Here is a 15,059-nt window from a genome sequence, read left to right on the forward strand (position 1 = left end):
ACCAGTCTGATCACAGTTTTAGGAGAGTATTGATCTGAGATGCGATGCTCATAACTCCTGGATTTACATCTGCTGGGAGCCCCTTCAGGGAGGAGACAAGGCCACTAAGCTGGCAACTGAGTTCCAAGTCATGGGTCTTGAAATCCTTCTTTCTCCATGGGCCTTTAGGTTTTTGTCTTTATGCTGTGAAACGCGCCCCACCCTTTGATTATGCTTTTCCTTTAATATTCCATCATTTAAAAAATATGTTCCTTTGGGGAACTGTTATGAAAGAATCTGAGTGGAAAGCAATACACATACAGTAGATACAAGTTGTTTCAAAAGCTTTCATTCTGCAATTAAATTTATTCAAGACACTGACTCGGTATAAGGTGATTTCTGCAATGGTATTTGGAACAACATTCCTTCTGTCAGGGTGCCAGTTTATGGTTTTATCTGTCTGTTGGTCATAGCCCTCAAATCTCCTAGCAGGAATATCCATAGTAAAATGCTAGCTCAAGTAGGGTAGGGTTTACAATTTATATATATAGTATCTTAAAAATATATGTATATTTTAAATTTTTCCAGCCTTATTGAGCTACAAGTGGACATGCATCACTGGGAAAGTTTAGAATGTTCAACACGATCTGATACACGAATATGGAGCTCATTAGGTGTTTCTACTATGAATCATTAAATGAGTTCAGAAAACAAGAAGTCTTCTTTACAATCGTTTTCAATACATGTAAAGGTTTTCTTCCAACCCGATTAGTTATTTCTCTCCCAACTTCATCTTTTCCACTAAAAAAAAAAAAAACCACACAACAAACCGAAACCCACGGAAGACACTTTTCCGAGCGTCAGTGCTATGCTCAGCGCCTTGCGGACGCTCCCGCATCATCGCGCCGGTGCCGCTCGCCTCCTCGGACTGCGGTTCGTTGAACCGCGCGCCGTCGCGAGTGGGAGACCCGCAGATGAAGGAGCGGGGCTCGCGGAGGCGCGGCGACCCCCGCTGTCCCCGCCCCGGGCCGCGCAGGTAGCAGGCCGGCCGCGGGCCGAGCGCACTTCCGCCCGCCGCCGCCAGGGGCGCCCGGGGCCGCGCAGCGCGGGCGCGGGGAGGGCGGGGGTGGGTGTGGCCGCAGGTGGGGCTCCCGCCCGCCGGCCGCGCGGGTCCGCAGAGCGCGGAGGAGGCAGCGCGACCCCGGCCGGGAGCGAGCGGCCAGGCCCGCGCGGAGCCGCTGCCGGACGCCTCGGGTCCTGGGGCGGGGGACCATGGACCCCGGCGCGGGAGCCTTCCTCGGGATGCTCTTTCTTTTGTCTGCTCGGCCCTGGAGCCCAGTAGTGGCAGGGAATACTTGTGAGTACAGCACATCTTTTAAAACTTGCATTGACAACTTAGAATTTGTGTTTTTATTAGTAACGAATATTTGCAGAAGGGAATCGCTGGCGTGTTTTTGAAAATAAGGCATTAAAAAAAAAAAAACACATCCCCAAGTACCAGCGCCAAGATAGGATGGTTTATCATGCTTTTTCCTCCTGCCAAGTCTGAAATACAGCAAAACCTGTATTTGACTTTTTGTCTGTGAGCTGAATCTTCTTTGAGAAAGCTCAAGTTCTAGTGATGCCTAAAAATCAGCATGAGAATACGGAGACGCGGAGAATCCAGCGAGAGAATAGCTTCCGATGCGGGGAGGCCAGCAGGCCGGCCGTGGTCATCGATCTCCTTCTGGTGTAAATGCGTGCTGTAGGAACTGTGGCAGTGGGAAGCGGCGGGTCCTGCATTAGCGCACGCGTTTGCAGTGGGCGCTCTGCGGAATCCGGGGCCGCAGCGCAGCCCACCCTGCCCTGCACGGTCCCCGCAGCTCGGGAGAGCCGGACCCCTCACGGGTAGAGGGAAAGCAGCCTGCCCTCCGGGCTCATTTTATGTCCATGCTTTGCATGTTGTGATGTGTGTGCTTCTGATTTTGTAGGTTCACCGGGGCTACATACGTTAGCCTCTGGGTGCTGGGCTAGCTCGCGCTGAGTCCGATCTTAAAGATGCTACTAGCCGCATGGACTCAGCCCACCTGAGTCTGAACGTCAGAAAAAGTTTTCAGAGTGTTGTTCAGATTGAAATCTCCATCCGGGGCTTTTCTTTCCTTGAGGGGTTTTAAGAAAGTCCCCCTTGTCCTCCCTCCCTGCCCCATTCCCTTCAAGAAAAAAAAAATTAAAAAAAAAAAATCAGGTGTAGGGCTTAGGACAAGCTGGTGTGTGTTTCAAGAAAGGGCTAGCAGGCTTGTTCAGAAACTGACCTTGCTGTTGGGTATCCAGATTTAGCTCTTGGGGGTCCAACTCTGCCCTCACTGGGAAGTTTGCTAAAGTGAAAAAGCATTACACATAAAGTCACTCTCCCACTCATTCATCCATGGATGCGGCAGGGCTGCGATGATTTAGTGGTGTCATCATCTAGTATCAGCTCACTTAATGCCATATTGGGTATGAGTCACTCCTAAAAGTGAGCCTTAATCTCCGTTAGGCAAATACTGCCCTGTGTTTCAGACACAATTTTAATTTAGCTTGGTGCGACAACTGCTCTGAATTAATTAAAATGGGGAGCATTTACATAAAATCAAATCCTTAGATCCTGCAATAGAGCACTTGTCATTTAGCTAAGAAATTAAAAACGGGGACCACTACTAAATGATTTGTTGATATTAATAAATTGTAGAATGATTCAACGTACTACTCTGAGGTACCATTAAAAAGTCACTGGAGGTCACTCCTACTTAAAGGAAACGTGGCTTCAAAAATCCTTCCCACGAGAGAAAGCAGAGTGTCCTGTTGCCTTTCTCGTCTCCTTCGTTGTGATTACAGCATATTGCCAAGATCAGTTGTTTTGGTATTTATTTATTTTCAGTTAGCGTTTTACTCCCTGAAACCCACGGAGGTATCAGGTTCTTTCACGCTGAACATCCTTCTTAGGAGTCACATGCTCTGGGATGCTCCGCGTCTGAATATCCATGCAGAACTAATGTCTGAAACCGCTGTGTCTCCAGGCTCAGTCCCTCTGGGTCTCTGGCTGACTCTCCAGATGCTGATGCTAGTTTTCGCTTTTCAGCCTCTGTTTGTTTAGGTGTATTTAGTACTTTTGCAAAAAGTTCAATAAATTAAAGAACCTATGTACATTTGCATTGCTAAGGACATTTTAGATACTAAAGTTAAAGTCCTTGATCAGATCACCACAAAGATGACACTCTTCAAGTGTCGAGTATATATTCAAATGACTTTGCAGATTTAAAGATTCATAGAGACCACACAGATTGCCTTTGATAATTTCTCAGTAATCTTATCTGGCCGCGTCATTTGTAACAGTAGAAGTAAATGGTGAATGAATCTCATGTCTAGATTAGCTAGTTTGACCAATTCAGTGTTTCTTTAACTCCTGCATATTTGGGAAGTGTGTGTTATATGTGCGTACAAGCAAGGTACATCAACATGTATTTGCAATCTGTTATTACTAAGTCAAGGTAGAGGGGTCTTTTTTGTTCTGCCCCATCATTTGAGAAATTCTAGAGGAGTTTGCCAGCAGTATGGGATTTAAGGTACAAACAAGAAATCATGAACATCAATATTGTTCAAGATTTTTGTTGGATATCCTCCTGCCCTCCCCCCCCACCCCGTTTTAGTGTTTTCAAAACTCAAATAATCCTTTCAGACAGGACTTTAAAATGAACAAAAATGAAATATTCTTGAGCACTAATAAGAAATTAATGAGAGTTGTGTATGAGTAAAAAAAGACAAAGATCTTCTCCCCAGATGGATCCAAAGACATAGTTACTCTCTTTCGAGCAGGTTCTCAGTAGTAAATCGGTCAGCCAGGGTTTCGCTGCAGGGGAGGTTCCAGCCTAAGAGATCTTCTCAAGGAACAGGACTTGCTTGAAAGATTTGACATCTCAGCGATTACACATGTGCGATATGAATCTTTTTAATCAGTGGGAAATTTTATATCAGGAAGATGACACACAGGAGGGAAAATGTTTTTAAATGACCATGACCATGAGCTTGTTTTGTTGCTCTGTATTCTCTGTCTTTTTGAAGATAAAACAAGTTGCGTTCTCCAAAATATGGCTTAGGACCCGATATTTTTTAAAAAATGTGAACATCTCCCTGGTCTGCCTTCTAGAACTGTCTGTCCTGAGTAAAGACGAGAGTGTTCTAATATGGATCTGTCCTCTTAAATAACCCAAGAGGGAAGTTAGAATATAGATCCCAAGTTAGAGCCCTGCTTTCTGGAAGTTGTTACGTAGGCTGTTGTTGGCTCCTTCACTTCCTAACCAGAGCCACAAATGGAAGAAGGTGATAGCTCTTCGCTTTAGAATCATTCTTGTGAATCCACGATTCCTTTATGAATTCCAAGACCCTTTGGGAGGAAGAAGAGACATAATCTGAGTATGAAAATGTCAACATTTTGATTGTGTATTTAACGTTGTAAACCTGTTTCCCGGATTGTGCATCACTCTGAGGGGTAATGTGTACCCCCTCCCCACTTGGGAACAACACAATTGACAGTTAATTCACAGCCGCATTATTGTCCCCATGTAAGTAGAGTATAAGCTGTAGCTGATGGGTTGCTGCCCCCTTTCCATCTCCACCGAAAAAGGACTGAAGCATATGTTAGAAATTTCAGGCATTGGTGGTGATTATTTGATATGAATGATGACATTTTTGCAGATCCAGGGATTCAGTTTAGTAAGTATGACTGACTTGTTTTCACTTTGTTAAATCTCAGTACTTGTAATTTTTTCTAGAAGCTTCCTTGTGATTCCTTCCCGTCAAAAGTGCCCTTCTTGTTGCAAGAAAGAAAGATATATTTCTGGTCCACTACAGGTGGGGTGCACACTTTGAATTGCTGTTCTAGGAGTGAGCATCTGAATTTGTTTTTATATATTGACACCTGTCCTTTTCCCCAGTAAATCCTACTTACATAGGAGAGATGTCTGACCATGACTGGGGGTGTGGATCAAGGCCATTTTGCTGGCCGCCATGGGAAACCAACCCATGATCTTCATGGACTACATGGTGCTTGACCTAAGCAATAAACATGCTAGCATCTCAGTTTGAAGATTTGTACCAGAGTTGCACACTTCCTTCATTGGAACCTTGGCTTCTGTATGTGCTAAAGCCTTACTGTATCTTCTTTGATGAAAGTGCATTAATATAATCCTGTAATAGAAATATCACACAGTATTATCCTTTTAAAATATAAATAACAGGCACAGTTTGATATAATAGTGAGGCTCTTGTAGTCTATGAATCATCCTAACCTCGTGATATGATTTGCCTTAATAATTTGGAATAAAAAATATGCATCAGAACTTAGTAACTGGACATAATGCTATAATTGCTAGGAAGTATAAAATCACAAGCATTTATTTATTTTTTTAGAGACACTGCACGGGCACACGTGTGGGAGGGGCAGAGGGAGAGGCAAAGAGTCTTAAGCAGACTCCCCACTCAGCACAGAGCCCCACGCGGGGCTCGATCCCATGACCCTGAGATCATGATCTCAGCCAAAATCAAGAGTTGGCTGTTTAATTGACCGCACCACCCAGGCACCCCACGAGCATTTATTTAAGTAAATGTATTTGTCATATGTCTCTTCTCGAGGGTTTTGTTTTTCATGAGTCTTATTATTTCAGTGGACGTGGATTCTTGTAATTAAGTAAGTGTCATTAAAATTCTTTATTGCTAACTGAGCATACTCAGTCTCCAGTAACGTCATGAGTGAACGGCTCTATATCGTCTGTAAAGAAATTTCACCTTGACTAATGTGGACTAAACTCCTTCCAGTGTTTTCACTGGTTCAGGCTTTTCTTTGCCTCAGTAGCCGGGTTTGTGTTTGTCTGGAGTGAGCCCAGTCTTCCGAGTTCATCAGCCTGGGGCAGGAAGGTAGCCTGTCAGAGGGTGTGCCCAAGGAGCAGGTGAATAGGGGGGTCCATTCCTGATGCACTGAAATGTGTTGGGGAAAATGAGCACAGAATATATGGATACGTGTTTTAGCAAGCAGTGGAGCTCAGAATTTTTGGAAAGAGCCTTTGACAAACCCATATTTATAGTATTTGAATGCACTTCCCAGAAATACTGAGGTGGTGAGGATGCTTTTGGAAACACAGAGAAAACAAACAAAAAACTTACAAAGTCCATCCATGGTGACTCTCAACACAGAGTGATGGGCAAGAACAGAGCCAGCTTATACAATTTTGGGAGACTCTTTAAGCAAAAACAAACAAAATGACCAGAGGATATGTCATCGGTGACCCTCCCAGATCTAGAAGGATGTTTTGGGGAGAGGACTAGAGGTCATGAAAATCTGCTTCTTTGTGTTGATTTGGAAAAAAAAAAAAAAAAACCAAATCATTCAAAAGTACTTCATAAAGGACCTATTCACTAACAGAAACATCTCAATGAACTGAGCAAATTTTAATTTTAATTTTCTCCCTTAAATCAAAATTGGACTTGGAATATAAAAGTATAAAATAGTTCAAACAATTTGGAAGTAATAGATCCAAGGGCCTCTCCCCACTAACTTTTTAGAGCCTTGAAAGGCTTAGCTTCAACATACAAAATTCTTCAGAGTAACTTCTGCAGGGTGCCCACCCCACCTGCCACCCGCTCTGGTGTTACTGCTTTAGGCATGGGTTGCTTGGTGTTGAATAACTTTTAAAAAACTCAATTATTTCTGTCAGCCTATTTCTGAAAGGCATTAGACCAAATGTAATATGTTCCATCAAAATAGACATAGTTGTTATTCCTCGTTTGAATTCTGTGGCTTAGGATTACATGCTTTAAAGATGTCTTTTATCATGTGTTATGAAAAATTATACACAACTTGTAAATACTGCAAAAAGAGAGTATGACCGCATGACCTTTTTACACTTAGGCAGGGCATTGTTCAATAGGCCCACGTGACTGTTTAATTATTCAGAATAATGCACCCATGGCTGACTTGGTCATTTACCGTTTGATCAGAGCTTAGACATTAAGATGTTACAAGTTAAATGGATTTTTTTTTTCGGGTACAAATGGTAACTACACAGGTTTTATTGCCGTGTAGCACAGTTGTAGGACAAAAAAATGGTGTAATGTATTTTATCTGGGCGGTGCCTTTTATTACTCTGGATAAGATACTCATGGCGGGGGTGTTAGTTATAGCTAAATCATGGAGAGACACATGAAAAAGTTTGCTTTTTGAACTGGCAAATACAATTATTTTTGGATGTGTTAATTCAGGGAATATGATAAACAGTGTAAATTTATGTCATCCTGAGTTTTATTGAGGTGTGGCTTTCACATACTCCATCACTTGTGGTTACATCAGCTAATTTCATGGTTGTTGCCCAGGGAGAAGGAATTTCTAGGCCATGTGTTCATTGGGCCACTGGGAGACAGGGGCTGGCCCACCTTGTTTGGAATCTGTAGGGGTTCAGTATCCTTGGGCGGCCCCTTGAGTGCTGTGGCTGAGACCCAGTGTCCCACATGCTCCTGCCACTGTCGTCCCCTTGCTTGGGGTGTTCAAGACCCAATGGAAGATTTCTCTAGAGCTTGTGAGCCAGCAGGCAAATTGCAAGCTTGGATGACAGCAGGAGTGACCTGTTCCCTCGAGACATTAAATTAAGCACTGCCTGCGGGACTCACGGTTCTAATGAGTTTTTTATTTTAACATCTATAAATCCCCAGGCAACCAGAGAGCTTGATAAAGTTACGCTGAGCACACTGTTTCTGGGAGTGGTGAATTGACGGCAGGGGTGTGAGAATGACCACAGCGTGCATGGGTTGGCATGTCCCGGGGAGGTGGATGGGTAGAGAGGGCTGCGGAAGGGACTGGGAACCACCGTCGATCGTTAGGAGCCAGGCGCGTGGTGGATTAGGTGGCAATCCAGTTATGCGGAATCGAGTTGTTTATTATCAACTGTTGTGTAAGGTGGATATTCTCCAGTTCGGATTGCTGAGCATGTGAGTGATTCAGAAATCCGACATTCGCCCCGTCCCAGGTGAAAGTATTACCTTCTCGAGCCACGGCCCCGTGTTGCAGGTGTTGGTACGCAGCCGTCCCGAGCCCGCCGCCCCTAATCCCGTCCTCCTCCCCGGGAGGAGTGTACTAAGGATGGGGGGTAGCGTTTTGATTTACAGGCCAGTAGATATACTAAAAAGAACCCAATTAGCATTAGAAAATAATGCAATGATTTGGTGAGGCTCAAAGAAAGTCATTGTGATCAAATCTTCTATTATGGAAGAAAATACTTAAAGAACCGGGATCTATTTTCGTGTCTCAGGTCTGGCAGACTTAAGAAAAATAATACATGTCTATAGACATCTGTTCAAATGTTTGGAGATTATCAAGATTAAGGATTTATTATGTACCTTCACCTTTGTTGTGCTTTTGATGACTAAAACTTGCAAATAAGAGCACTGCGACACTAAGTATTACAACATGGAAAGAAAAATAAACAGCTGTGCGCTGTCATCACGCGAGCTGCTGCTGCATGTCTGTGAGTCTTAAGCTTCTTTACAATGTTGCGTTGATTCATGGAAGTTCTGATAAGAAACCCTGTGATCTTGACCTTCCAAAGCACATCCTTTTGTATGATGTGGGATGTGCAGGCATTGCTAAGAGTTAAAAAAATTGGAGGACTAAAGGAAGGCGTGTTGATAGCTTAAGGTGTATTTCAGTGTTTAAGGGAGCAAACACCAAATTACTCTAAGCTTTCTTTCTTTCTTTTTTTTTTTTAACATTTATTTATTTGGGAGAGAGACAGAGCGTGCAGACGAGGGGGGAGGTGAGAAAGGGAGAGAGAATCTGAAGCAGACTCCACGCTCAGCGTGATCTTATAACCCCGACATCATGACCTGAGCCGAAACCAACAGTCGGTCGCTTAACCGACTGAGACACGCAGGTGCCCCTACTCTAAGCTTTCTTAAAGTATAAGGAAAACTCCTAAAAAATTTTTTTGCAGACATAGAACATAATAGAGTTGACAGATATCAGAGTCAGTTCCCTGCTAGGGAGAGTCAAATGATCTATTCTAAATTATAGCGCAAGTCTAAGAAAACACAGTGTTGGTTTTCTAGATCCTAAGAATAAAATTATCATCCTAGAATTTACTATTCTTTGTGATGATGAGCTACTGCTCTACTTTAGTAAACCTGAAAACCTGATCTTTGAGAAATTTACATCCCTACCGATGATTGATTTTACTCCTGTCCTTGTTAAGTAATGGGACTCATTTGCTGGAGGACAGGTTGCATATTTGCCTAGAAAAAAGATCCTTTCCCTTGTGAGTATTGTTGCAAGGCGAGGCAGGAGGGAGTGGGAGGCTAGTGTGCTCTTTAACACGAAAAAGACACCTATGTCATTAATCGTGGCCCCATTCTCCAGGGAGGAAGTTGGGCAGCCCCCCTGTGTCCCCGGCACCCTCATCCCCAGAGCCTCCATGAGCATCTTCCTCTTCCGTTGTCTTGGATGGACAATGAGGCTGAATGACCGCCTGGGTTGACTTGCGTGGATTGAGCTGGCCAGAGAGGTGTCCTTCGTCCTGCACTGCTGCCCGTGGGGTCAGGGCTGAGTGCAAGGGGCAGTGTCACCGTGTACAAGAACACTTCTCAGGACTAAGTGGTTGCTTGATTTTGTGTGTAGACTAATAAGAAATGGAGGTGTCAGGATTAGGGTATTGGCAAGCATCTTTCAGTTCCAAGTGGCAGAAAACCCCATCAAATGGACTTACACCAAGAAGGGAATCGTCGGCACACATGATTTCATTTCGGGCAAGGTTGGAGCCGGTTGGTGAGGCTGTGCCGGGAGGCTCGGCCTCTCTTCCTCCTTCAGTGCTGGCTTCCCGTGCTGGCCTGATGCTCTAGCAGCGTTCCGTTTGGCACATCCATGACCAAGGTCAAGCTGCCCAGCAACACTGCTCGAGAGAATGCTTTCCGCTAGTTGGGACTTTGGCCCTCATCGCTTTGAAGCAGTGATCACTTACTTACTTGTTCATTGCCTTGTTCCAAGCTCCAAGAAAGCAGGGGCCTCTTGAGGAGACAGGGGGTAGTTCTGAGAGACAGTGGGCTCTCGAGTAAGTAAAAAGGTGAATGATTCACTTTCCCGAAACATCCAGCCAAATCCCCAGATCTGACTCTCGTTGTCTCTGCTGTGTTGTGTGGCCATTCCTATCGGGGGACTGTGACAGGAGGAGGTGGCCCTCTGACCGACCCGAGGTGGAGCCAGGAAGTGATCGGGACTCGGTCCTTGACCAGGTGCTTTCCCTGCATCATCCTGACAAGGAAGCGAAACGCACCATCCATTTAGGTCATTAGTTGAACATCTATTATGAAAGCACCAGCTTTCAGGCTCTTATCTGCTTCATATAACAGATGGTTGGTTACGTGTATGCCTCCTTCATTAGATTTTAAAGTTCCTGCAAACAGAATCACAGTTATTTGTCTCTACAGCTCTGCTGATGGCACTCAGTAAGTATTTACCAAGAAAAGAAGTAATTAATATGTTGAAAATACGCTGTTTTGAAAGTATACAGAAGAAATGGAGCGTCCTCATGTGTGTTTTATAATCATTTTGCAGGTAGCCTAATAAAAAGTTAATTTTTACGTGAGCATCCCTGAGCTCACCATTTGTCCATGGAAAGATCCCCTGGCTGATTTTGAGTGTTTCCTTTTCTTTCGGTTGCAAAATGCATGACATAATTTCTGTCCTGAGGCTTTGATAAGAAGCCTGGTGCGTATAATAAAAGCTGCTGGGGACCCCAAGGAGCGCTGAAAAGGCCAGGTGTCAGGGGCGCTACCCAGGACCGATGAGCAGGAACTCGGAGGCCTCTGGGCAGGGGCCATTAGACAGGATGTCTGTTTCTAGGGAGATCCTAGATCAAGCCCGAGCCGGGCTCCATATTCGGGCTCTGAAATAGAGGTGCCTGGGAGCAGTGTGTAACTGGAGGTCTCCAGAAGCCTGGTTCGTCCACTAGATACTTGCAGCAGTGTGTCATCCAAGTGGGAAAGGTTGGCTGCACAACAGGGCAGAAGACAGGCAGGCGGACAGATGGCCATTGCACCTCAGCATGGGTGTCCAGTGCCAGAAGGCTGAGTTGATTTGAGCCACAGCTGTCTCTGACGTGACAGCCATGGACTCTGTGTCTAGGAACCTGCCACACCAAGAGCAAGCTCCCTTTGCGGTCTCAGACTTGACACCCCTGGTCTGGGCTGTGGGATTTTCTGAGTCAACAAAACCTGTTATTATTATTGAAAATTTTTATGACTAGCTGGCTCAAGGGCATGACGACCTCTAAAGAATATCTCTATTTTCAAATGAAGATTGCTTCTAATTTTTTTTTAAAGATTTTATTTCTTTATCTGACAGAGAGAGACACAGCGAGAGAGGGAACACAAGCAGGGGGAGTGGGAGAGGGAGAAGCAGGCTTCCTACTGAGCAGGGAGCCCGATGCGGGGCTCGATCCCAGGACCCTGGGATCATGACCTGAGCCAAAGGCAGACGCTTAACAACTGAGCCACCCAGGCGCCCCGAGATTGTTCCTTATTTTCAGAATGACATATTGGGGGCACTGTGGAGGTATATAAGTGAGGATGATTCCAGCAGCGTTCTTTCAAATAGCATAAAACAAAAATTCAACAAATGTACTAAAGTTGTGGACCACACTTTCAGATAGACGAGAGGGGGAGGTTGGCACACGTTACATTAGATGTCCAGCATAGTGATTGGATGGTGATTGGATAACTCTCTACTTTATGCTCTGCTTACAAGAAGTGTGGCTACCATCTGTCACCATACAACCTGACTACAATACCACTGACTACTCCCTAGGCTATACCTTTCATCCCATGACTTATTCATTCTGGAACTGGAAGCCTGTACCTCCCACTGCCCTTCACCCATTTTGCCCATCCCCTCTGGCAACCACCAATTTGTTCTTTGTATTCATGGGTCTCTTTCTGCCTTTGTTCGTTTTGTTTTTTAGATTCCACCTATAAATGAAATGATAGTATTTGTCTTTTCTGTCTGACTTATTTCACTTAGCATAATACCTTCTAGGTTCATCCATGTTGTCACAAATGGCAAGATCTTATTCCATTGTGTGTGTGTGTGTGTGTGTGTGTGTGTATACATAATACATATATATATGTATGTACATATACATATATACACACATGTACCACATCTTCTTTATCCATTCATCTACTGATGGACAGTAGGGTTGCTTCCATATTTTGGCTATTGTAAACAATGCTGCAGTAAACATGAGGGGTACGTATATCTTTTTGAATTAGTGTTTTAATTTTCTTTGAGTAAATATCCAGTAATGGGATTACTGAATCATATGGTATTTCTATTTTTAATTTTTTAAGATTTATTTATTTTAGAGAGAGAAAGAGAGAAAAAGAATGTGAATGGGGGGAGAGGCAGAGGAAGAGAATCTTTAAGCAGACTGACATGGGGCTCCATCTCAAGACCCATGAGATCACAACCTGAGCTGAAAACGAGTCAGACGCTTAACCAACTGAGCCACCCAGGCACCCCTATTTTTAATTTTTTTGAAGAACCCCTGTACTGTTTCCATAGTGGATGCACCTATTTACATTCCCACCAGCAGTGCATGAGGGTTCCTTTTTCTCCACATCCTCACCAAAACTTGTTATTTCTTCTCTTTTTGAGTTTACCCATTCTGATAGGTGTGAGGTGATATTTCACTGGGGTTTTGATTTGCATTTCCCTGATGGTTAGTGATGTTGAGCATCATTTCATGTGTCTGTTGGCCGTCTGTATGTCTTCTTTGGAATAATGTCTATTCAGGTCTTCTGCACATTTTAATCAGATTATTTATTTATTTATTTGGTGTTGAGTTGTATAAGTTCTTTATATATTTTGAATATTAAGCCCTTATCGGGTATTTGCAAATATTCTCTTTCATTCAGTAGGTTGCCTTTTCATTTTGTTGATGGTTTCCTTCATTGTGCAAAGGCTTTATATTTTGGTGTAGTCCCAACTGTTTTATTTTTGCTTTTATTTCCCTTGACTCAGGAGACATACCTAGAAAAATGTTGCTAAGTTCAATGTCCAAGATTACTGCCTATGTTCTCTTCTAGGAGTTTTATGGTTTCAAGTCTCACATTTAGGTCTTTAATTAATTTTGAGTTTATTTTTGTGTATGGTGTAAAAAAGTGGTCCAGTTTCATTCTTTTGCATGTAGTTGTCCAGATTTCTCAACATCATTTATTGAAGAGACTCTTTTCCCCCTTGTATATTCTTGCCTCCTTTGTGGTAGATTAATTGACCATAATCATAGGTTTATTTCTGGGCTCTCTCTTCTGTTCTGTTGACTTACATGTCTGTCTTTGTGCCAGTACCATATTGTTTTGGTTATTATAGCTTTGCAGTATATTTTGAAATGGACTGTTATACCTCCAGCTTTTTTCTTCTCTTTCAAGATTGCTTTGGTTATTTAGAGTTCTAGTTCTGTGAAAAATGCTATTGGCATTTTGATTGGAATTGCATTGAATTGGTAGACTTTTTTGAGTATATGACATTTTAACAATATTAATTTTTCCAATCAATGAGCATTTCTATTTTTTTGTGTCATCTTCAATTTCATTCATTAGTGTTTTATAGTTTTCAGAGTACAGGTCTTTCACCTCCTTCATTAAGTTTATTTCTTGGTATTTTATTCTTTTTGGTACAATTGAAAATGGAATTATTTTCTTAATTTCTCTTTCTTCTACTTTGTTATTTGTGTATAGAAATGCAACAGATTTTTGTATATGAATTTTGTATCCTGGAACTTTATTGAATTAATTTATTAGTTCTAATAGTTTTTTTAATAGAGTCTTTAGGGTTTTCTATCTATTGTATCATGCCATCTACAACTAGTGACAGTTTTACTTTTTCTTTGCCAATTTGGATGCCTTTTATTTTTTTTTCCTTGTCTGATTGCTATGGCTAGCACTTCCAGTACTATGTTGAATAAAAGTGGTGAGAATGGACATTCCTGTTTTGTTTCTGATCTTAGTAGGAAAACTCAGTTTTTCACAATTGAGTATGATGTTAACCGTGGGTTTTTCAAGTATGCCCTTATTATGTTAAGGTATGTTCTCTCTAAACCCACTTTGTTGAGAGTTTTTATCATGAATAGATGTTGAATTTTGTCAAGTGCTTTTTCTGCATCTGTTGAGATGATCATATATTTAGGGGTGGGGTAATTTTGATAGGATGCTTGGATGGGAATTCTGCTTCTATAATTAATGTCCATTGTGTGACCTTGGGTAATTTGCTTATTCTCTCTGTGCCTCAGTTTATGCATCTCTAAAAAATATAAGTAATAGTAGTAACCTACCTCATAGAGCTACTGGAAAGATTGCATTAATTAATGTATGTAAATATTGCCTGGAACATAGCAAATCCTGAGTAAAATTTAGCCACTATTATTGCTCCTGTAGACCTCAAGTATAAAATCAGAAATGTGACTTTAGTCCATGATCCTGGGTAGAATAATGACATAAGCAATATTTTAAGGAAAAACATTTGTACTGGGTATTTCCATTATCCAAAATATTATCACTATGATGGAAGATTAAGATAATATTACCTAATAAGAATATTAAAAACAAGACTATGGTACAGAATCAGAACGTTGTACAGTACATTGGTTAAGTTTTGGCTTTCTGTAATATCATACCTCTGTAAACAATAAAGTTCCTTAGATTTTGCTCTTTGGATTAACTTGTTATTAACAATCTTAATCTTTAACTTCTTTCAATTTTATATATTTTTCCATTAGCCAAGAAGGATTCCCCAGATCAAGATAACATGCCCCTGAAACTGACCCTTCTTTTATCTGGCTATTTTTTTCTGAAGTCTTCTAGGATACATAGTATCTGGCCATCAACACAGATTGTTCAGCCTTTATGATTGTTAAATGAGTGTTAGTCTCCAAGCCAAACATATTTGCATAGACATTGGGATGCAGTCTCAATTAAAATGGATATGAAGACACCTGTGTGGATCCTTAGAGAGGGAGCATTACTGCTTGATT

At 42.3% G+C, this 15,059-nt stretch overlaps 1 protein-coding gene across 2 annotated transcripts in view; it reads left to right on the plus strand.

The window, feature by feature from the left end:
- Positions 1-1,137: 1,137 nt before the first annotated feature.
- LOC116646755 (contactin-associated protein-like 3) overlaps positions 1,138-15,059 on the plus strand; it is a 174,845-nt gene continuing 160,923 nt past the window's right edge. For both annotated transcript variants that reach the window (XM_032427683.1, XM_032427684.1), the window contains exon 1: positions 1,138-1,336. In XM_032427683.1, coding sequence (XP_032283574.1) covers positions 1,252-1,336 — 85 coding nt within the window. In that variant the 5' untranslated portion in view covers positions 1,138-1,251. The remainder of the gene's footprint in view (positions 1,337-15,059) is intronic.

The sequence above is a fragment of the Phoca vitulina genome, unplaced genomic scaffold, assembly GCF_004348235.1.
Source record: "Phoca vitulina isolate PV1807 unplaced genomic scaffold, GSC_HSeal_1.0 scaffold37, whole genome shotgun sequence".
NCBI lineage: Eukaryota > Metazoa > Chordata > Mammalia > Carnivora > Phocidae > Phoca > Phoca vitulina.